Source organism: Culex quinquefasciatus, chromosome 3, assembly GCF_015732765.1.
Source record: "Culex quinquefasciatus strain JHB chromosome 3, VPISU_Cqui_1.0_pri_paternal, whole genome shotgun sequence".
Taxonomy (NCBI): domain Eukaryota; kingdom Metazoa; phylum Arthropoda; class Insecta; order Diptera; family Culicidae; genus Culex; species Culex quinquefasciatus.
This window is the reverse complement of record NC_051863.1, coordinates 126,227,689-126,249,891: the sequence shown is the minus strand read 5'-3', so window position 1 is coordinate 126,249,891 and position 22,203 is coordinate 126,227,689. Positions and strand designations below refer to the sequence as shown.

Below are 22,203 nucleotides of genomic sequence, written 5' to 3'. Positions count from 1 at the left end.
TACATTTTTGGCAGGTTGCTCAAACGAAACCATAACAACGTTTTTGCTTAGGTATTTAAAAACGTGGGTTTTATAGAAAACCTGGATGTATGGGTATCAAAAGATCGGAAATTTTATGCCCTTTCTGATGTCACATAGGTTGACTTGTGAATTGTGGACCGGTTCAGATGCTGGCGGATTTTCCGACGACGTAATTCCGGGTTGGTACGAAATTCCAACGAAAAATCTATTCTATCGATACAAATACCCCCAAAACGGTGTTATACCCACTCCAAAATGTTTATTTAGCAATTCTATGGTAATATATTGACATTTATTTGAATTAAAAGTTTGCAAAATTAAGTTTAGATAAGTTTTATATAGAATTTCCAGAGTTATATAAACTTTTATACTAAGTAGTTAGTAAACTTTATATTCAATCCAAATTATTTGTTTAATCAGTCAAGGATGCCTATTTGGAGTTGCGAGACTGGATTTATGGTGATTTGTCAACAAATAACATTATTTATGTTAATTTTTCGAAAGGTGTACAAACTTTTTTTGCACCTTTTTTATTTTCGTAATAGTATTTGTTATGTAACTTTTTATAGAAATCATCTTTTCATGAGCTTTTTGTAGCAAAATGTTTGGCATGAGTTTGTGAACAAAACGTCCCAAGTAACCATCCAGCACTAAATGAAGTCACTGTTCAGCACTAACAGCGCATTTATAGCTGCGGGAAAAAGCTAAAATGTTTTGACATCTGCACCAAATGCGCTTTTACAGCAGATTTGCAGCTGGTTTTGGACTTTATATTTCTGTTTTACAGCTGAGCCCCTACTGTTGTTGCTCCACCCCTGCAAAATGTCAAAAAATGGAGAGGTAAAAATGTTGTTGTCCCTTTCTCTTCTCTGCTTCATTCAATTCTATTTTTGGGTTGTTTACTACTTTGCCGACTCAGCTGATTGAGAGGGGAAGTTGAATTATTTGCTTGAACTCGCGGTGCTGTCGATATGATGCTGTTGTTGCTGATGATGTTCGATGAATCCGGAGCCCGTGTCCTCACGGCTATATGAGGTATGGATTCCCAGGATGGTTTTTAGAGCTACATAAACAGTGTTGTCGCTCAGTAAAATGCACGGACTCTACTTAATATGGACATAAACCAGTCGAATTTTCTCTGTGTATTTTGAAAGAAATTTTTCTGTTGATTCTGGATAATTTATTATAATCTAAATACAATCATTTCACAGCCTCCATAACCATAACCACATAACTGTGCCATAATTGCCTAAACCGTTGAATTTCACTTTTTCACCGTACCGAACCACCGCATCTCGCCATTCCTCGGGATGTTCCCTTCAATCATCACTATCCTGGACAACCGGGAAATGTCCATATTGAGTGCACGAAGCCGGATGTTCTGGTTTCACGTAATTTGTCACTATTCCTCCGTATCCGTAAGTCAGCTGCTGGAGACCACTGCAACGGTAGTAGGAGAATGCTAGTAGTTCTTTTAACGTTATGAATCTAAAATTAATAAAATTAACTTACCAACATGGTGAAAAGGTTTCAATTGCAATCGTTTTTTTTTTCAATCGTGAAACGAAATTCTCAGCGGACTGCATTTTGTTTTGGTTTAAAGTATGAGAGAGTAAGCAATATTTTTGGTTTTGTTTGTTGGTGCTCTCTCTTTCGTTCTTAAACGGAACAAAATCTTGTTGCCAGTTTGATGAAATATTGTGTTGCAGTGTTGCTAGTAGCAGCATCAAATCAGCACTATTCCGGCTATTACCAGAGCAGTTGTTTTAAAGCTAATTAGCAATCACCTTAGCTGTTTTATGACTGATTTGCTGGTGAATGCTGTTTAGCAGCTCATTTGTGATTTCTTTTAGTGCTGGATGGTTACTTGGGGTAGTACTAGGTTCCTGTTAAACTTTAAATTTTTTACAAGTTTCATCACAAAATGTGCATAGTGCCCAAGGGGTGTAAATACTTTTTTTACATACTGTACATCAATTTTCAGGCTGTGTCAAGATAGCACGACAAGATTGAAACTTCTGTCATATGAAAAGTGATAAAAATGCCCAGAGTGTTTTCGGATTTTATTGAATATCTCAGAATTGAAATCAAATTTTGAGGATCTGTTAAGGGACGCAAAATGCACGTACGACAAGTTAGCACAACAGCGACAAAGTATCAAATTTTGAGAAAAATCGAAAAAAATGTCCAATCTCTGAAAAAAAGATTTAGGATTTTCGCTTTTATAAAAATCACACATTACCAATATGCTTTTCAATTTCTGCAAAAGATCAATATTCCACGAGAGGCGCTAGTGTCGCATAAAACACCCTCTTGAATATTTTTATTCCCCCATTCCAAACACTGGAACTCGTTTTACACGCAAACGTCTTTGCGTGGATTTGTTTTTATGCAGGTTTCGTTTTGTGCTGCCTGCCACAGCGACTGTCGAATGAGCACCGTTTGTGTATTGTGCTTTGCAGCCAAAATATATATTTATTTTGAATCCATTTTCAAACATTTGATTTGATTAGATATTTTTTGATATCTGAAGTTTTTTTGAAAAGGTCCAATAAACCAAATTTTTCAGTTTTTGCTTTTTGGGTGTTTTTTAATACCCCTGACTCAAGGCGGTTTCAAAAACACCCAAAAAGCAAAAACTGAAAAATTTGGTTTATTGGACCTTTTCAAAAAAACTCCAGATATTGATTTTGCATCCTTTAAACTTTCACTCACAAATTGCTAAATTATTATATGTAGTACAAAATTTAAAAGCAATATTATTGTTATCGAAAATATCTTAGTTTTGGTTCAATTTATTACATTTATTTTAATTTATGTAACAGCAAACAGCCTAATAAAAAGGTTTCGGATATGTCTGAGAGAATAATGTTATTAATGAGAGAATAGTCCCCTCACACGTAAAACCACGAAACATTGTGTTCGTTCGTTCATTGAATCAGTTCATATCCACTGAGTGTCATATTGCGGCTTATATCATATCGAAACGTGATAACCAATACTGTAAAAGCACTGCATTGCCAATCCAAAAGTCTTGGAGTGATTCCCGCTAACATTAAGAAAAAAATGCTCTTGGGATTAAAAACTGCTCGACTGTCTTGTCCTTTGGTTTTTTATTGTCAGTCAGTTCACTGCACTTTTTTACTCTCAGTCTGCCAGTTTTTTTTCTCTCGATTGGGTACTGCGCTGATAAAGGCGTGGGAAAAAGCAAGTTAAACAGTTTTGAACAGTAAATTTGATGAAATACTACATTTAATATATAAAAAAGTTTTAAACAAAAGTTAATTTATTTAGAAACGGATTGAAAATGCATATTTTTTCTCAATTCGTTTTGTTCACATTTTGCAAGTTTCATTCCGAACGTACAATACTCCATCTATGAATTAAAGGGGAGACACAAGCTGTGGCAAAATACAGCGTGAGTTCCACCCGTCCCATTCAGTGAGTGTTGGCCATTCGCTGACTTTACATCACCATTCTGACCTGCTTCACAGGCCCGTCCCGAGTTTTGTACTTCTGTTTTGCCCAAACATACATTTGCAGGAAGACGAAGCCTGGGAGCGAAAATTTGCTAGTGAAAAACGACCTAATCGACACATCTGTCTGCGTTCTTTGTGCAAATTGTCGTAAGTATCGCGGATTCGGAAGCTGGTTGATGATGACTTGGTGGACGATGAGGACGTATTTTCTCTGCTGGGAAATCCAAGAAATGTTTTTATTTACGCTAAATCCAATGCCTTTGTTGGCAGTCCCCCCTCCATTTGGCGGCCAAGGGTGCTATTTGCCACATTTGCAAACCCAGTGCTGGTGACCCCTTTCAATGGCCACAATTCATTGTTTAAGAGCTCTCCGAGAGTCAGACGAAAATATTTTGATAAGACCGTGTCGTAGAAGGTCGCACTCTTCGACATCTTTTCCACGAAAACTTACGGTACCTCTGGCGGATAGTGTGTCAAGCTTTCTCCGCCACTTTCCAGCCGTGAATAGATGACATAATCTTCACATCTGTTGGAGTTGGAGATGATGGTTAATTGCTGAAATTCGCAAGTCGTAGTGTTTATCAGAACTTGAACGTCCCATGTTGACTGAGTGTTATCAGAGTTGTGTACTACACCAGCAGTCGTCGTCGTTGCGATTCTAGCCTGGTAGTAGTTTTCCCCCTTCTGCTGAATGTATTGACATTAGTAGACGGCCGAACTTGGCTGCGAATGCTGGAAGTCCACGTAAGTGTTTGCAAACTTGATTGCAGTGCTGGCCGCGGCCAATTCAGCACAGAGCGCGCTGTATTTGTATCCTATAACTGGATCGTACCGTGGATCATCCCAGCTGAGTTTTGCTTTGATCGTGCTGGGAACAGAAGGTACTGCAGTTCAGGTATGTCGCAGTGAAATATCTATAGCGTGTGAAGCTCTAATGAATGTGCTTGAAAAGTGGTGGTGATTCTAATGCTTGATAAGCTGTAGAAATGATGAAACAAACACCATGTTTATTGAAAAAAAATCTATGTAATCCTTGCCACGGTAGCACATTCGATCGTCATCAAGACTTGCAATCAAAGAAGCGTATAAAGGTTCAAGTATTCATCATATTCGAACCTTTATGGTATAGGATCGTCATCTGAACTTTCGGAGTTGGACTAAAAGTAACAAAGTCTTATTAAACTCAGTGTCCAGGTAGAATAGTGAAGACCTGTGGGTTGTCGAACAAATGATTTCAAGTGGAACTCTGTAACAGACAACTACAAACATTCTGGAACAAAATTATTTGATAACGATTGTTAAAACATGGCGTAAGCTAAACTCGTACAATGAATCTCGTAGCCCCTTGACAATCACAAAAATAATTTGCAGTTTTCAAAGAGAATTTGCGGATTGAATATTGAATAAATATATTGTTTCAACAAAAACACTAAAACTTTAATAAGTTTTCTTACCCTTTCCATTAGTTCAGTTTCGAAATGTTGAAGATTTGGTTGGTTGAATATTACCTCTTTTTTGAGTAATTTTACATTAAAAAATGTGCACAAAATGTGAACCTTATAAACATTTACCAGAAACGGATGAAAATTCACTAGTTTCTGGTGTAATATTACACTTTTTTTGACAAAATATCTATCATTACTCCCTGATGAATATTAAGGGAAGGTGGGGCAAGACGACCATATGGGGCAAGAGGAACAATCGCTCGTAAGGCCGTAATTTTTACAATTTTGATTATTTCCAGTATGAGGTATTGTTGCTAGCAATGCAATTAGCTGATTCTACTACCAGATAACCGCCAAAACGACGTAAACGCCACGGGGCATAAGATTGAATGAAGCTTTTTTCAAAACCTTTGTTTCCTTATAATATTTGGATAGTACACAATAAGGCTTAGGGTTCGTTTTAAGGCTCAGTGTATCAAAATACTATTTTTCCTAGATCTGTAGTGTCCCTACCAATGACTTGCACCTATTATAAAGTATGATTTATCTTTTGGTTATTTTTGTAGAGAGCTTTTTAAAAAATCTTGTTTAGGTGGGGCAAGTGTACCATATGGATTTTTAGTATGGAAAAAATACGAATTGCTGCAGCAAAATATTTTATTGTGAAACAAATACATAAAAGTTCTTAAAAACGGAAAAACAATGGTTTAAAAAATGGTCCATACACGATATAATAATATCATGAAAATTTACTATTTATCATCTAAGTAATATTTTTTTTTCGTAAAAACGGCCAAATTTTTAGTAAAATATTATTTTTAAAATCTAAAAAGGAAAGAAACGTTTCAAATACATCCTAATCTGATGAATCTTAGTGATAACAGTTCAATTGTTAGTAAATTAGCATGTTGTTTCATGCATTGTTTCTCTTGCCCCAACGGATTGTTCGTCTTGCCCCACTAGTTGAGTAGAACGTACGAAAAATCAAAAAATTTAAAATCAATTTTTTACATTAAAAAACAGATTTTTTTTAAAACTTGTTCTATCACAGTCTCAGTCAAGATCTGGAATAAGATGATTCTAAAAAATCCGACAGATTTTTAACGTTTTTAATGGGTTATAACGAGCATTTCCTTAGCTTGTTACACTTGCCCCACTTTCCCCTACCATCATTTTTTTCTGAGTAGACATTCAATGGTACACGAAAGTGCTGAGAAAAACTCAAATAAAAAAAATAGTAAACATTAGTAACGTTTATTTGTGAGTGACTAGTTGCCAACGTTTATGGGTAGTTAAAATATATTTAAAGACATATAAATAATGGTATTTGAATTTGTGTTCACAGATTTCAAAATGCCACCTTTAACAAAATTAAGTATGATTAAATACCAAAAATGTAAAAAAATAGTTCCCCACGGAGGTAGCTATTTCTGAAATTTTGCGTAGATTTCAACGCATACTAATCGGATATTAAACATTACACTGATTACGAAATAAACACTTAAGAATACTGTACAAAGTCATTCAAAAACATTTTTGACGACTAAAACCCATTTTGCAATCACTTTTTTTAATTTAAATGCTAAAAAAAATTGACAAGACAACATTTCCGTATTAACTTTTCAATAGGGCGAAACCTTAAATGTAAACAAGCAGCCTATCCTACTCATACTTAACGTGAGCTGTCACTTGAGCAAATGGGATAGACTGTTTGTTTACAATGAAGGTTTCACCCTATTGAAAAATTAATACGGATTTTTTGGATGGATCAACTATGGTCCTTTTGGAACGAGCTGTCACCTTTTCTGTCAAGTAGGACCTTTTCTGTCAAGAAGGGCCGCGATGTTACTGATTTTAAATCCTTTGCGGTTTTACGAAGGGTCATGGTACTCAGAAAAATTATCGTTGTGAACAATAAAATCACCAATTTAAGCCTAATTTAGGAGCCAATTCACGTCAATAAATAGGTGATCCGTAATCTTACACACTGGTCGAGGCCGGTGCCGTGATTGATCAGGATGATAGGGACCTTTGCGAAGTGGTGTTGTTGATTGCTTTCTGCTCTTCATCTGTGGTTCTAGGAGCAGTGCTAGAAGATCTAAATGCTAAAAGTTGTTGATGTCGAAGTCAGGGATGAAAATGACCATGCTGGAAGCATGCTGGCTGCTCATCGTTGAAGTAGTCCAAAAAGTAGAGGAGTCGTTAAATTTTCAGATGCTGGAGTTTGAGTCGATGTCACTTCAAAAGCTACCCGTGTTCGTAGCCCAGGTAGAACCCCTCATGAAAACTGAAGATCAAACTTTCTTCCATTTTTCTTTTCTTTCGTTTTTAAGTGGGTGATTTTTTGGTCCGGTACGCTATAATAAAAAAACAATTTTGGCGATTTTTTCTCTAGCATGAGCAGCTCTTAGAAGATTTTTGAAAATGAAAGCAAGGATAATCAAATTAAAAAAAAAATATCGAAGGGGTCAATGTTTGTCATAACGAAAAAAAAACAAAAAACACGAGAATCAGCATTTTTTTGTAGAGAAGGCGTGTTTTTATTTGATCTTTGAATGTTAAAAAAATATAACAATTAATCGTAGTTTTGTTTATTATTACAGGTACTCTATTGAAGCTTGCCTTTTTTTCCTGTTTGATACGGAGCTGCAATCAGCCACATCATCATCATGAGTGACGAATTCGATGGATGTGAGTGCATCTGGAGCCACGAGATTGCGATGCGTCGACTGTTGTCGCTGGTACGTTGGCTGTGGATACTTCGTAAAATTTTCCACTAAAATGATTTTATTTTCTAAATAATTTAATGAACAGCTTCGCAATGGCCAATCTTACTGCACAGACAACGAGTGCATCGATTGTAAGTATTCAACTCCAATTTCCTGAAATTTTAACTAAAACATAATTCTTCAAATCTTGTTGCAGTGCCCAACGGTCCGAACCAGGGCGTCGGGGATAATTTCTTCATGATGATGATTTTCATGATTTTCGCTGTGATATTGTACGTGATGCGACCGGCGTCCCTTCGCCGACGAAACGATCTGAACAAGCCGCTGCCGCCATCCAACGATGTAAGAGCGTCCTTACAGGTCATGTTTTGTAAAGTTTTAACATACTGATTACTAATATTTTGCAGGGTCCCAACGACGGATCGCCACCACCGGCAGTCAATTGATGCGTTGACGTTGTAAAGTTCGGTAGTTTTTGCTCCGCTCAAAATTATAATCAAACTTTTCCACAGAAGTGACCCTTCATCGGTCCATCTTAATGCAATTTTATAAAATGTCCAGTGTTTTTGTTTTAAATATTCCAATAGTAAATTTGGCAGCACTCAAGCCAGAGCAAAAACTGCGTAACTTCAACGCGATCCTGTCTTGCATTCCCACTTGGTCTTCTAAATTGATATGTTTGACGGAAATGCAACACCAAGTTCAGCAATCAATTTATCGCAATTTGTTATCCAATGGTGCACTAACTTTTTGTTTGTGTGATGCTTCAGAAAGTTTCTTTCAATTCCTTTTATTTGTATAATCTTACATAGATCTTATAAAACCAATCATATGAAAAGCACATGGTGAAAGACACACTTTACCAATAATAATTATCATTTTTTTTTTACAAATCCAAAACACGCAAATCTACAACTTCCGACTGGAATCTATGGAGCAAATATTATTACTATTCTATCGTTATTATGTGTATTATTTTATTATATAGCAGTGCTACAAAAAAAACTACAAAAAATCACACAAATCCACGGGGAGCTAATGGAAAAGACATTTTGAAACATTCTGATCGCGACGTTTTTAGGAATAATATTCCTAAACTCTGACAAAAATCGGTAGCACGTTTATTTGTTTGCAAGGTCAAACGTTTGTTTCTTTCTGTTCGAAAACCACTTGTATTCCTGACTAAATAAGTAAATTAATTGTAACTTTACAAATCTGACGAAATAAAATCAAACACGTGATAAAAAAGCAAAATTTATTATTTGAGGTATCACAATTCTGGGAGAGACTAATATATTTGGGGATGGGTTTCGACTAGTGGCGTGCTGGTTTTGTAATCCAGAGGTCTTGAGTTTGATTCTCGTACCGGGATGATGAAGTTTTTAGTTTATAAAAAAAATCGCATATTAGGTATTGGGGTCCTTTTCGACCCCAAAGTTTAAAAAAATGTGAATACAAAGAGACGAGTTGTTCCTTTTAATTCCGCGGAATTAAAAGGAACAACTCGTCTCTTTGTATTCACAGTAATGCATTCTGCTAAAACGCTCAACCAAACCACATTTAAAAAAATGATAAAAATCCAGTTTTGACCGATCTCGGTTCTTATGGTCACAAATGAAAGCTTAGGATGTCCCCTTTTCGAAACCGATCTGCAAACCCATATTTGATCACTGTGGCCACCGGGAATCGGCTACAACCGAAAAAAGACCCTTTGAGACACCAACTTTGACGACCTGTATCTCCGGCAAACTTCAACTAATCAGGATGCTTCGAGTTGCATTTGCATTCACTTTGACCAAAAATGACCTACCGGTACCGGTAATCTAGAACATGAAAAAAAAATCATGTTTTACTGGTTTTCACGTATGTGTGATTCCAATACAGCCAAAACAGTTGAAATTGATCCATAAAACTTACTAAAAACATAATACACTCAACCCCCGGTGGTTGGTCACTTTTTCGTTTGACACTTTTGTAGTTTGTGGTTGGTCAAAGTCAAACTAAAAAGTGACGAACTGTCACTTTTTACACAGCACTGACGCACACTATCAAAACAAACGTTTGATAGGGTGTGTGAACTCCGTGTAAAAGGGGTTTCAAACTAAAAATTTACCCATTCGTTTGACAACAGTTGGTGTCAAACCATCAGGGTTTGAGTGTACACGATTGCCAGAACCACTCTGGAGTGTTACTGGCCAGTTCCAGGTAACCTGGAATCGGTTCCCTGGTACCCGCTGAACGTCAAACTTGACTTTTTTTGGTGAAAACCCATCATGTTGCACATCAAACTTCATTAAATTGAAAGATACGTCAACCCACGGTCCTGTCGTTGTTCGCTGACCCATCCTGGCCAAAATATGAGAGAAACTCTACCATCCGACATACCAAATTTCATGAAATTGAAAGATATGTCAATCTACGGTCAAAACGTTATTTGCTGAGCCATCCTGGCTACTCTGGAACTCTGGTTGGATCCCCATTGAGCATTTTTACTCTTAATTAGAGGGTGACGAGCGGGAATTCCCGGGAAAAATTTCCCGGGAAATCGACCATTTTTGGACCTCTCGATTCCCGGGAAATTTGGTCGAGACTCCCGGGAAATTTTATACTTATAAATTTCGAAGCAAAATTATATAAACTAATCCGAAAAACATTTGAAAATTACTAAATTATTTAAAACATTTGATTTGAACAATAAACCAAATTAAAAAAAAAATCTAATAAATCAATGCCTCTCTTATCTTCTTATCCAGAAAGTGTAAGTTTTAACTTGTCAAAAATTTCAATAACTATAATTGAGAGGACAAAAAAATCCTAAAAGTATACTTAGCAGTCACACCCCAGAAATGAAAACTAAAGTATTCTAAATATTATTTTTATTTATTATTCCTAAGAGGGAAAAGACTTTCCAAAATAAGTTCAACTTCCGTATACTCTCTTGAGAATAGCAATTCTCCTTATCTAGTTTTGGTAAGTTAATTTCGCTTTACCAAGGTAATTTCGCATCAACCTCAATATTAAATAATATTTTGGAGAAAAAAAACCCTCTGACAATCTTTGTAAAGTTTAAGTCCGCCAATTGTGAATATTCGAGTTTTTTTTTCTGCTAACTGATATTTCTTCAATAAATACTTACAACTTTAAATTGTTTTGTCGTTGTCGTTGTTTGTCGTTATTTATCATATTGCGAAAATCCCGATACTGGGAAATTGTGTATAAGCTATTTTTACTTTATAAAAATCTAATAACAAGTTCATACAAAAAGTTTGTGCAACTTTTGAAAAAATCACTGGGAGTCGTAAATATTAAAAAAAATTGTCCCTAATAGCTCAAGAAACGATCTTGTTTTTGCAGATTCCAAAACAAAATCTAAAGGAAGAAATAGTTCCTAAAAATTATGAGGCTACCTCAATTAACGTTTCATTGAAGAAGTATTAATTAATTGTTTTTGAATTTTAGCTGAAAAGAAACAAATTTATTACCTTTCTTTTAAAATTATTGGCACTATTGTCATAGTTAAAAAACTCCCGGGTCCCGGGAATTCCCGGGAAATGACCAAATTCAACTCTCGATTCCCGGGAAATTGAAAATCTCGAGAATCGTCACCCTCTACTCTTAATTCTGAATGTTTTCAATATTGGCCACTAATAACCGTTTTTTTTAGCAACGAATCGAATTGAAATTATAGCATTTTTCAATATCGTGGACATTGCTATTGTTCCAAAGAGGCCAAAGAGCACCATACTTTGCCATATCTTTTAATTCCATGTAGTTTGATATATCGAATGAGGACCATCCCGAAACCACTAGGGCACTTTTTTGGATATTTCAACCCCATGTACACTGAAAGAAACCGACATAGCAATATCACATGTTTCCCACATGAATCCGCCCCATACGACTTAGCATGCGAATGTCATGTGAAAATCACATAAAAAAATTCAACCTGCGAAGTAGTAAACTCAAATGAAATTCATATTAAAATGAAATGAAAAACACGACACCTTCACATGTCTTCAAACATGACTATCGCATGGAATTCTTATGAGAATAAAGTGGATTGCACGTATGATTTCAATGAATTTCTTTCTTTCTTTATTTTTAAATATTATCCAGAAAATCTCAATTAAATCAATTTTGTTTTCCACAGTTTATTTTGTTTTTAAATTGGCAATTAAACACTTTTTTGAACAACGCCTTTCAAAATTCAACCGCAAACGCTTCCGGTACCGGCACCATCCGTCGCATTAACCGCATGGATCCCTTGGTGGAAACTAAACAGCTTTATACCTCCAAAGGCCGGTGTTATTTCTTTTCCTGAAAACCGGCACATTTTCGTTGAAAGGTTAAGCTCCAGATTTTAAATTGCTAGAAAAGTGTGATGAAACATTTATTTTAATTGTTTTAATTGATTGCCTTCAATTTATATATTTATTTTACTAAACTTACATTTTTTTAAATTGCTTGATGCTCAAAAGATAAATGTTTAATGAACAAAATCCTTTTTTAAAAGAACGAGCACAAAAACTTGTACTTTCTGCTTCTCGCCATCTTGATTTCTGACCAGTTCTCTCCATTCGCCATAAAAAAAAACAAAACATGCGAATCTTACGTGGTTATCACTCGAAAATCAACAGAAAAGACGAATGGTGCCAATCCAAGTGTAATTCATATGAATCAAGCGTGAACAGAATGTGAAATCATAATGGAGTAGCTATGGCTGGTATTCAAGTGATGGTCACATACATTTGAGATACAAAACATATCTAAGTCATGAGGAATTCACGTCAGTTTAAAATGATGATATTTTGAGATGCTCACGTGAAAAAGCACTTGAATTTACTGTGTGGGTTTCTTTCAGTGTAGGAAATTGGACGAGCTTTTTGAAAAAAAATACACTGAAAGAAAAATGCACGCCAATTCTATGATATTTTATAATTTTTAAAATGTGACAAAAAGACTCACGAAAAATGCAGGATGGTATGTCTCTCCTAAGAAAATACAAAAATCATTTAATAAAACTGTTTTTTGAAAAGTAGTCTAAACGTCAAAATTTTCAAAAACCGATAAAGGGAATCGATTTCCCAGACAATTTTACATAAAAGTCTCCACATTGACCATTGTCCTATGCCCAATCCTTGTGAAGATATAGCGGCTTTAAAAATAAAAATGTTGAAAAAATGGGTTTTTAGTGGTTTTTGGCAATTTCTATATGACCGACTTGAATTTTCAGTCTCGTAAATATTTTAACCCAGTGTTCCCAAATGAACCGCTCAGGCTAGGTTCATTGCTGAACTTGGCTCGGCTCAAACCTCTCTTTTGAGGCTTAAGCCTGAATCCCTGAACCATGAGCCTTGGTTCAAGCCAGGCTAACCTCGCTAGTGTGAACCACTTGAACCAAAAATGAACCTTCGGCTTAAACCTTCCAGCAATCGCGCTCGCTCGAGCTAGGTTTCCTTCGGTACGAATGAAGGGAGACAGGGAAGAAGTTGAAAGTTGGTCATTAGGGAACGTTCTTTCATTACGCTCCGCTAATAATGGTGATAAAAGTGTACGTGCATCATTAGGTAAAATTGAATTAAAATTCAACTTTACATGATAAGGACAGGATATTTTTTTTATTTTAAATATAATTTTATGTGTTACGTCGTTCTTGTACGGGATGAACAAATGTGAACATTTTGCAAAAATATTAGTTACTGTGAAAAAAGACCGAACTCGACTGTTGGAAATGTCCGTGCCAAAATATCCCCTGCGAATCGTCCGTCTTTCGACCGTGCTTCTGTGTGTTCTAAATTATTAGTTGGATTTTTGTGCACGTTATTTTACAGATAAGTTTAATTCATGTCAGTGTCATATTGTTATTGTGAAATGTGTAATCTTCACTATGACCGTAAAATTCAAAAAGAATTTGCCAAGAATGTGAGCAAGGAAGAATTAGGTTTTACGCCGACTCGATTTGGAGGTTAGAAGGAGTGCACTGTTTACATGGACTTAGCACAGTTCGATGCGGTCGTCGATTTTGTTCGGGGAAATTCGTCGACAATCGACGAAGACCATGTAAACAGTGCACACGAGCTGTCAAATGACGTCACGGTGTAAAACCTAATTGTGTACACTACCACCACCAACCGTTTTTTTTTTTTCAATTGTTTTGTGGCATCGTCTTGATCCCGTACGAACCCCTGTTCGTACGGGTAAAGTGCTAACTGATATACAGCGGGTAAAGTGGCAATGTTTTTTTTATTGGATTATAAATTAAGTGTTTTCAATGCAAATTGTTCTACACATATCTCTAACACATCTATTAACAATGAAATAGACCTATTGGACTGCCATCATTTTAATAATGAATTAAAATATTTTCAAGAAAAGAACATAATTAAAGTCCTCAAATTGTTTATAATAGCCCATTTTACCCGATAGAGCTCACACGCATTTACTCGTGCCAGACAGACTGTCTGTGATTTATTATTGTGTTAGTGTCAAGCGAACTATTTAGCCAAACATTTGAAAATGGTGGATAGTTTATATTAATATAGTTTTTTCCTTGTTTCGGTTTAAAACGACGAAATAAGCATTTTTAAATCCTTTTCTTGAAAAACTTGTTTAGAGATACGCCATGTTCAAATATTATTCTAGGACAATTGGAGGGAGTGCCAATCGTGTACGCTGTCTGTGATTTATTATTGTGTTAGTGTCAAGCGAGCTTAGATATTATCTAGCCAAACATTTGATAATGGCGTATAGTTTATATTAATATAGTTTTTTCCTTGTTTCGGTTTAAAACGACGAAATAAGCATTCTGAAATCTTTTTCTTGAAAAACTTGCTTAGAGATACGCCGTGTTCAAATATCATTCTAGAACAGTTGGAGGGAGTGTACCGCGAAAGCCGTCACGAAAAAAAAGATTCTCATACGAATTTTGAGTTGCGTTTTTAACTGACGAGCTCCGACGAGGCCCACACTACCGTCTGTCGGTGGATACGTGGTGGTCGGGCTGGGTGCACCATAACCGAGCTGCCGGTTCAACCAACATAAGCAAAGGTTCAACCGCAGGTTTAAGCCGAAGGTTCATTTTAGGCTAGCACGTACGATGCTCGCCTGGTTCAAACCAAATGAACCCCGGCTCACGGCGCACGATGAGCCTGAACCGATTGCGCTTGAGAGGTGTTGGTGCAAACATGAACCAGAAAAATGAGCCTAGCCTAGCCGTCCGCTTAGGCTCATGGGAACACTGCTTTTTACACAGCACTGACGCACACTATCAAAACAAACGTTTGATAGGGTGTGTGAACTCCGTGTAAAAGGGGTTTCAAACTAAAAATTGACCCATTCGTTTGACAACAGTTGGTGTCAAACCATCAGGGTTTGAGTGTACACGATTGCCAGAACCACTCTGGAGTGTTACTGGCCAGTTCCAGGTAACCTGGAATCGGTTATTATATCTCAAACGTTCGGCACTACGAGGCGTAAGAACCGCGGGGAAACCTGCAGGGACTTTCTTTGCATTAAGAGCTATCCAAGGTGTGGTAGACTGCGAGGAGCAGTAACCAGCTCGGAGCTCGAAATAAAGTAGACAAGTCGCCTTGATGTTCCAGCCGAAAAGACTCATTTTTGTTTATTTGAACTCGGGTATTTATACTAGTCAAATTTGTTGCATCACATGTAATTTGAGTGGTGACACTTACGTGCTACAGTATAGACTTCTGGAGTTGGCTTGTACTGGGTTGAACCCTTGCGCTGGCTCAGCAGGAGTCAGCGTCCCGGCCAATTGTCGATGAACCGAAATATGGTTCGAAAAGGCTATACGCAAGCATCAGCAATTATGCTTGCGCCAAGTGGTTCTAACTGTGTGTGGGCTCTACAGCCAGGCAGGGTTTGTGTTTTGAAAGACAAAACCTGGTCTTGTTGTGCGAGGTCCGGGCATGGTAATACAAATGGAAAATAAGTGTGAATGGGTATGTTGGGAATGCAGTGGTGTTCAGACTATTACACGGTTCCCTGGTACCCGTTGAACGGCAAACTTGACTTTTTTTGGTGAAAATCCATCATGTTGCACATCAAACTTCATTAAATTGAAAGATACGTCAACCCACGGTCCTGTAGTTGTTCGCTGACCCATCCTGGCCAAAATATGAGAGAAACTCTACCATCCGACATACCAAATTTCATGAAATTGAAAGATATGTCAATCTACGGTCAAAACGTTATTTGCTGAGCCATCCTGGCTACTCTGGAACTCTGGTTGGATCCCCATTGAGCATTTTTACTCTTAATTAGAGGGTGACGAGCGGAATTCCGGGAAAAATTTCCCGGAAATCGACCATTATTGACCTCTCGATTCCCGGGAAATTTGGTCGAGACTCCCGGGAAATTTTATACTTATAAATTTCGAAGCAAAATTATATAAACTAATCCGAAAAACATTTGAAAATTTCTAAATTATTTAAAACATTTGATTTGAACAATAAACCAAATTAAAAAAAATCTAATAAATCAATGCCTCTCTTATCTTCTTATCCAGAAAGTGTAAGTTTTAACTTGTCAAAAATTTCAATAACTATAATTGAGAGGACAAAAAAATCCTAAAAGTATACTTAGCAGTCACACCCCAGAAATGAAAACTAAAGTATTCTAAATATTATTTTTATTTATTATTCCTAAGAGGGAAAAGACTTTCCAAAATAAGTTCAACTTCCGTATACTCTCTTGAGAATAGCAATTCTCCTTATCTAGTTTTAGTAAGTTAATTTCGCTTTACCAAGGTAATTTCGCATCAACCTCAATATTAAATAATATTTTGGAGAAAAAAAAACCCTCTGACAATCTTTGTAAAGTTTAAGTCCGCCAATTGTGAATATTCGAGTTTTTTCTGCTAACTGATATTTCTTCAATAAATACTTACAACTTTAAATTGTTTTGTTGAGTCGTTATTTATCATATTGCGAAAATCCCGATACTGGGAAATTGTGTATAAGCTATTTTTAGTCGTAAATATTAAAAAAAAATGTCCCTAATAGCTCAAGAAACGATCTTGTTTTTGCAGATTCCAAAACAAAATCTAAAGGAAGAAATAGTTCCTAAAAATAATGAGGCTACCTCAATTAACGTTTCATTGAAGAAGTATTAATTAATTGTTTTTGAATTTTAGCTGAAAAGAAACAAATTTATTACCTTTCTTTTAAAATTATTGGCACTATTGTCATAGTTAAAAAACTCCCGGGTCCCGGGAATTCCCGGGAAATGACCAAATTCAACTCTCGATTCCCGGGAAATTGAAAATCTCGAGAATCGTCACCCTCTACTCTTAATTCTGAATGTTTTCAATATTGGCCACTAATAACCGTTTTTTTTAGCGACGAATCGAATTGAAATTATAGCATTTTTCAATATCGTGGACATTGCTATTGTTCCAAAGAGGCCATCATGGCCCAAAGAGCACCATACTTTGCCATATCTTTTAATTCCATGTAGTTTGATATATCGAATGAGCACCATCCCGAAACCACTAGGGCACTTTTTTGGATATTTCAACCCCATGTAGGAAATTGGACGCCAATTCTATGATATTTTATAATTTTTAAAATGTGACAAAAAGACTCACGAAAAATGCAGGATGGTATGTCTCTCTTAAGAAAATACAAAAATCATTTAATAAAACTGTTTTTTGAAAAGTAGTTTAAACGTCAAAATTTTCAAAAACCGAAGTCTCCACATTGACCATTGTCCTATGCCCAATCCTTGTGAAGATATAGCGGCTTTAAAAATAAAAATGTTGAAAAAATGGGTTTTTAGTGGTTTTTGGCAATTTCTATATGACCGACTTGAATTTTCAGTCTCGTAAATATTTTAACCAGAAAGCTCGTCCAATTACGCATAAGTTTGGCTTTGACAGCATTCCAATTGAATGTATGGGCTTACAGATATAAGCTAAATGAGCTTTTACAGCTACGGGTAAAAGCTAAACAGTTTTTGCCTCAGCACTAACAGCTACTATAGTGCTGAATAATGGCCGCATTTGGACCTTACTCGGCTGGTTTAGTGCTGTTCTCTACCTTTGATGTTCAACGTGTTCAACCGAGACCCAAACAGACACAAGTTTGACGTATCCACCCTTGCAAATAATATCTGCACACCAAATATTTGCACACCTGAAATCCTACCCCTTCTCCCCCCTGCTCGTTCTGAGTGGTGCGTGTCTCGACTAAGCTTTGTTGATGCTTTCGACCCAGCCCTCTGGACGTAAAATTCTTTACCAAATCTACAAATAAAAAAAAACTTTAAAACTAATTTTCCCATTTAGTCAGTTTTTTTCCTCAAATTTTTAAGTTCTGTCTCTTCTTTATGAGAAATATAACGCTCCGATCAATCAGATGCTTGAATAAAATCGGGCTGACGAATACCGATCAGGGCGTTAAATTTCTCAGCGGGTTGCAGCTTACTTGTCAAATTTAGAGCCACCCTGTAAACATTCCGTTATCCAAAGCTCTTTAAAAGCCCTCTCTCTCTCTCATCACCTTGGGAACCGTTAGCCGCCACGCGACGACGCTCGCACTTTCTGTCTCTTTCTTTCGTCCGCTGGCATCAGCTGACGGACGCTCCTTTTTTCTCTTTCACTCCTCCCTTTGTCTGCTGTCGCGCCCTGCTGCCAACCAGCGTTCGCCGCGGTCGTTCACTTTGAGTTCATCAAGCAACGATCGAACATCATCTCTCGTCTGGAACTGAGGCCCTTGCTCTGGAAGCAGCGCTAAAATTCAGCGAAAAATTAGGAAAGTGTAGCAAGAAAACCTGTCGAGAATTTCTTCCAAAGAGGCCTGTGAGAAGTAAGAAAAAGGTGAGTTTGATTTTTCGGAGAAAGTTTTTTGGTTGGTGGATGACGGGTTGTTCCTACAAAATGGCGTTTCGGCGTGGCCTGCTTTGTTCTTTGTCCCCAGATCAAAATGGTGTCTGCTGGATTGGACGAAAGCAAGGTGGATTTCGAGCACCTGGAGGAGGAGGAGTGCGGCTCGGATGATTCGGACTCCGCCGGAGTTCCGGCGGGGACGCTGTCGTCCAAGTTTGACCGGACGGACACGTCGATCAACACGCACCCGTTGCCGCATGGGCGGTACACGCTGATCGGGATCGATATCGATACGACCGGCCGCCGGCTGATCGACGAGATTGTCCAGATCTCGGCGTACACCCCGGAGCACCAGCACTCGCAGTACATCATGCCGCTGATGAACCTGAATCCGGCCGCCCGGCAGCGGCACCAGGTTCGCGTCATTACGGTGGGTTTCTTCCGGATGCTGAAGAGCATGCAGACGTACCGGGTCGTGAAGACGAAGACGGAAGTGTCCGCGTTGAACGAGTTCATCACGTGGCTTGAGGAGAGGCTCCGGGAGGATGAGGGATCTGATGGGGTGGTGCTGATCTACCACGAGCAGCGCAAGTTCGTGCCGTACATGGTCATCGAGGCGCTCAAGAAGTACGCCCTGCTGGACCGGTTCACGGCCACGGTCAAGTCGTTCGCGAACGGGTTCAAGCTGGCCGAGCAGAAGTGCACCAAGACGATCAAGTACTTCTCGATCCGGCAGCTGGCGGATCTGGTCATCGGCGAGGACGAGGCCAAGGGTGGATTCGAGGGGAACGCGGCGTACCGGGCTCGGCTCGCGTACCAGTTGGCGCGGAAGCTGGCCAACGGTGAGTACAGAGTGGTGGTCGCCATTTTAGTGTCTATTGTTTGTTCGTGTTCTTTGTTTGTAGTTGGCACGTGGTTTATATTCTGATTTCTATTGTTCTCCTCTACAGATGGCGCCACCCCTTTGCACAGCACGGACCTGACTGCTCCGGAAACCGACGACGGCAACAAGTCGGACACCACCACGGAGGCCGACACCGAGAGCGGTGCCGAAAATCCGAAGCCCCAGCGCAAGAGCTGCGCCAGCAGCGTGGACGAGAACAATAACGAGGTCGTCGCGTCCTCAACCGTGACCACCTCGGACGATGAACAAACATCGCAACAGCAGCAGCAGGACCAATCCACCGTCCTCGACAGCTCCGTGACGGTCGAAGTGGACGACGTCACCGGACAGCTGACGACGGTGCCGGAACCGCAGCCCCGCTCCCGGCCCACGACGGAAGCCGAGCGGGAGCAGATGTGCACGGTGCTGTGCGAGCTGGCCTCGCCCATCTCGTGCGAAATCGGCGAACTCGACGAGCAGGAGAAGATCCTGCTGCGCCAGAACTCGCTGCGGCCGGTCTTCCTGCAGTACTTCAAGACGACCATCTACCACAGGCAAGTTTGGACTCGGTCGCTCTGGTAGATCAACGTTTAAACTTTTTCTTTTTCCGCAGAGTTAAGGCTGTAACGTACAGACGAGTGCTGGCCGAGTACGGACACGACTTTGAGTCGCTGCGGCAAATCTGGACGGAGAGCAAGCGCGAGGGCCTGGAGCAGGTGATCGCGAAGCTCACCGAGCTGAAGGAGGACGAACGCACCGAGCTGTGCGAGCTGCTCGACTGCCACTACGATCCGGACAAGCAGCAGCTGAAGCCGGTCGTGAAGCGCGTGCGACGTCGCACCTCCAGAGGTAACCCCAGAATCCCTCGACGAACCCCCTCCGACGATTTCATAACACCCCTTCTTTCTTCAATCCGCACAGGTCGCCTGTTCTTCGCCAATAAGAACAGCAACACGAACAACAACAATAGCTTCGCGAACAACAGTAACGTCAGCAACAAGGAGAACCGCAAACCCAACGGCGGCCCTGGAGGACGTAACAACAACAACGCGAACCAGAAGAACTTCAACCAGCAGCAGCAGCAGCAACCGTCCTCGCCGACCGGAAACAAAAAGTTCCGTCAGCGTCAGCCGAGACGTCGTCGCAACAATAACAACAACAACAACACCATGGACAAGCAGAATGATCCCAACTTTAACCAGCCACCGATCATTCAGGCGAGCGCCTAAGTTTGCCAACTTGATAGTTAAGGAGAAAACTCGCCTAATTTGAATTTGATTCCAAGTTTTCCTTTTTATTAGTAAGCACTGATTAGTAGTTTTTATCAACGCGAGAGAGCGCAAATCAGCCATCGGCTGCGATGAGAGAACGAGAGAGAGAGAGAGGGAGAAATAAGTACAGGAGTGTAAGAGAGAGTGTTCAGGGATTTGAGGAAGCCGCCAGTGATCGAAGATCTTCCTTTCAATTCCGTTTCCTTCTTTTTTTTCTTTTTAATTCAAACGTTATCTGCAACACACGGTTTAGACATTAGGGGTGATATTAGTTGATAACTAATGTAATTTTAAAATGTTTATATTTTACCTTTACTCCAAAAATTACATTATTGTAATTCCACACTTTTATTTACACAATTCTCCAGAGCGATTTAGGGTTAGACGTCGAAAATGCTCTTGAAATTGCTTTTGAATTTATCGCACAAAAAAAAAACAGAAAAGTGCAGCGCAGTGTCACACAGCGCGGCTTTTTTGTTGCGGTCCAGCTATTACGGCGAAAAGTTTACGCGAAGAAGAAGAAAAACCTATACACGAAGATTGTAAACATTTGAAATGTAACGGAACCGTTGAACGCGCGCCAGAAATGCACACGTGGCCTCCTGGTTCGGGAAGATTGTGTGTTACGCGTGTCGATAGTTGCCGAAGGTGAAGAAGAAGAACACAATATCTACTAGTTTCATTGTATGAGAGAGAGAGATATGGAAACATCCTTGGAATGATTTGAATTTGTTGGTTCCAGCCAAACCGCAAGGCCCCGTCGTCTGCGACGTTCTGGGGAAACTTGTTTAGCAGCGCAAAATATAGCGAAAGCAAAAAAAACTTGGTTTTGTTTTAACGTGAAGACTTCCATCATTGTCATGATTTTTCCTTCAAAGATATAAATTTTGTGGCGCTTTCAATATTTTGGCAAAATTCCTTCAACAAGTTGTTTAGAATAGTGCCCTACACATGCTGATTCCTTTTGGTAACGAATATCCCATTCCTTGTTAAGTTATGGAAATCGTCATTAATCAATGATTGCCAACTAGGACGTCAATGACTGTGCCACAAAATTATATAAATTTCGAAGCACAATTGATTTAGTTCAAAAATTCCTTAAGTGGCAACAACCGGCACATGCTGATTCCTTTTGGTGCTGAAATTCGTTAAATTGAATTTAATACACAATTTTTTTTAGTAATGATTAATTTTCTTCGAAAATGATGAACGGCTTCACCTTAATCTACGAACAAATGACTCCAATATCAACTATCCAATAACAAAGTTCAAGGCGTTCGCCGCTGCACACAACAACGAGCAACCAGGTGATCCCGAAACATCGGCCGCTGTGGAGAACGCGCTGGGCCACATCCGAGCGACAACTCCTCCCGTGCCTCCGGCCGCCCTTGTTAAGCCGAAAGAGGTCAAAGCGATCATCAGCACGCTCAAAAACCGGAAGTCTCCTGGGCAAGACGGAATCCGAAATACGTGCCTCAAGCAGCTGCCAAGAAAAGGTTGGTCGTCCTGACCAAAATCTTCAACGCTTG

General features: G+C 38.9%; 2 protein-coding genes and 1 long non-coding RNA gene across 6 annotated transcripts; 2 read left to right on the top strand and 1 right to left on the bottom strand.

Moving 5' to 3' along the window:
* Positions 1-1,185: 1,185 nt before the first annotated feature.
* Positions 1,186-1,624, bottom strand: LOC119770421. The gene is made up of 2 exons (XR_005278814.1): positions 1,534-1,624; positions 1,186-1,461 (listed from the first exon to the last, which is right to left on the bottom strand). It is a non-coding gene; the product is annotated as an uncharacterized LOC119770421 (long non-coding RNA).
* A 1,822-nt stretch (positions 1,625-3,446) lies between these two features.
* LOC6043331 (small integral membrane protein 14) lies at positions 3,447-8,922 on the top strand. 3 transcript variants are annotated; one of them, XM_038264400.1, is made up of 5 exons: positions 3,447-3,647; positions 7,549-7,686; positions 7,760-7,805; positions 7,871-8,016; positions 8,082-8,922. In XM_038264400.1, exons 2-5 carry the CDS (start codon positions 7,615-7,617, stop codon positions 8,118-8,120), a joined length of 303 nt encoding a protein of 100 aa, XP_038120328.1. In that variant the 5' UTR covers positions 3,447-3,647; positions 7,549-7,614; the 3' UTR covers positions 8,121-8,922. The 3 variants fall into 3 exon arrangements, with proteins under 3 accessions (XP_038120328.1, XP_038120329.1, XP_001858490.1); XM_038264401.1 differs by lacking the exon at positions 3,447-3,647 and adding an exon at positions 4,029-4,244 and having other exon boundaries at positions 8,082-8,224; XM_001858450.2 differs by lacking the exon at positions 3,447-3,647 and adding an exon at positions 4,251-4,395 and having other exon boundaries at positions 8,082-8,224.
* A 9,413-nt stretch (positions 8,923-18,335) lies between these two features.
* Positions 18,336-21,496, top strand: LOC6043330 (maternal protein exuperantia). 2 transcript variants are annotated; one of them, XM_038263663.1, is made up of 6 exons: positions 18,336-18,511; positions 18,612-19,362; positions 19,471-19,957; positions 20,017-20,252; positions 20,325-20,440; positions 20,549-21,496. In XM_038263663.1, the coding sequence occupies exons 2-6, from the start codon at positions 18,618-18,620 to the stop codon at positions 20,630-20,632; spliced, it is 1,668 nt and encodes a 555-aa protein (XP_038119591.1). In that variant the 5' UTR covers positions 18,336-18,511; positions 18,612-18,617; the 3' UTR covers positions 20,633-21,496. The 2 variants fall into 2 exon arrangements, with proteins under 2 accessions (XP_038119591.1, XP_038119590.1); XM_038263662.1 differs by having other exon boundaries at positions 20,325-21,496.
* The last annotated feature ends 707 nt before the right edge of the window (positions 21,497-22,203 follow it).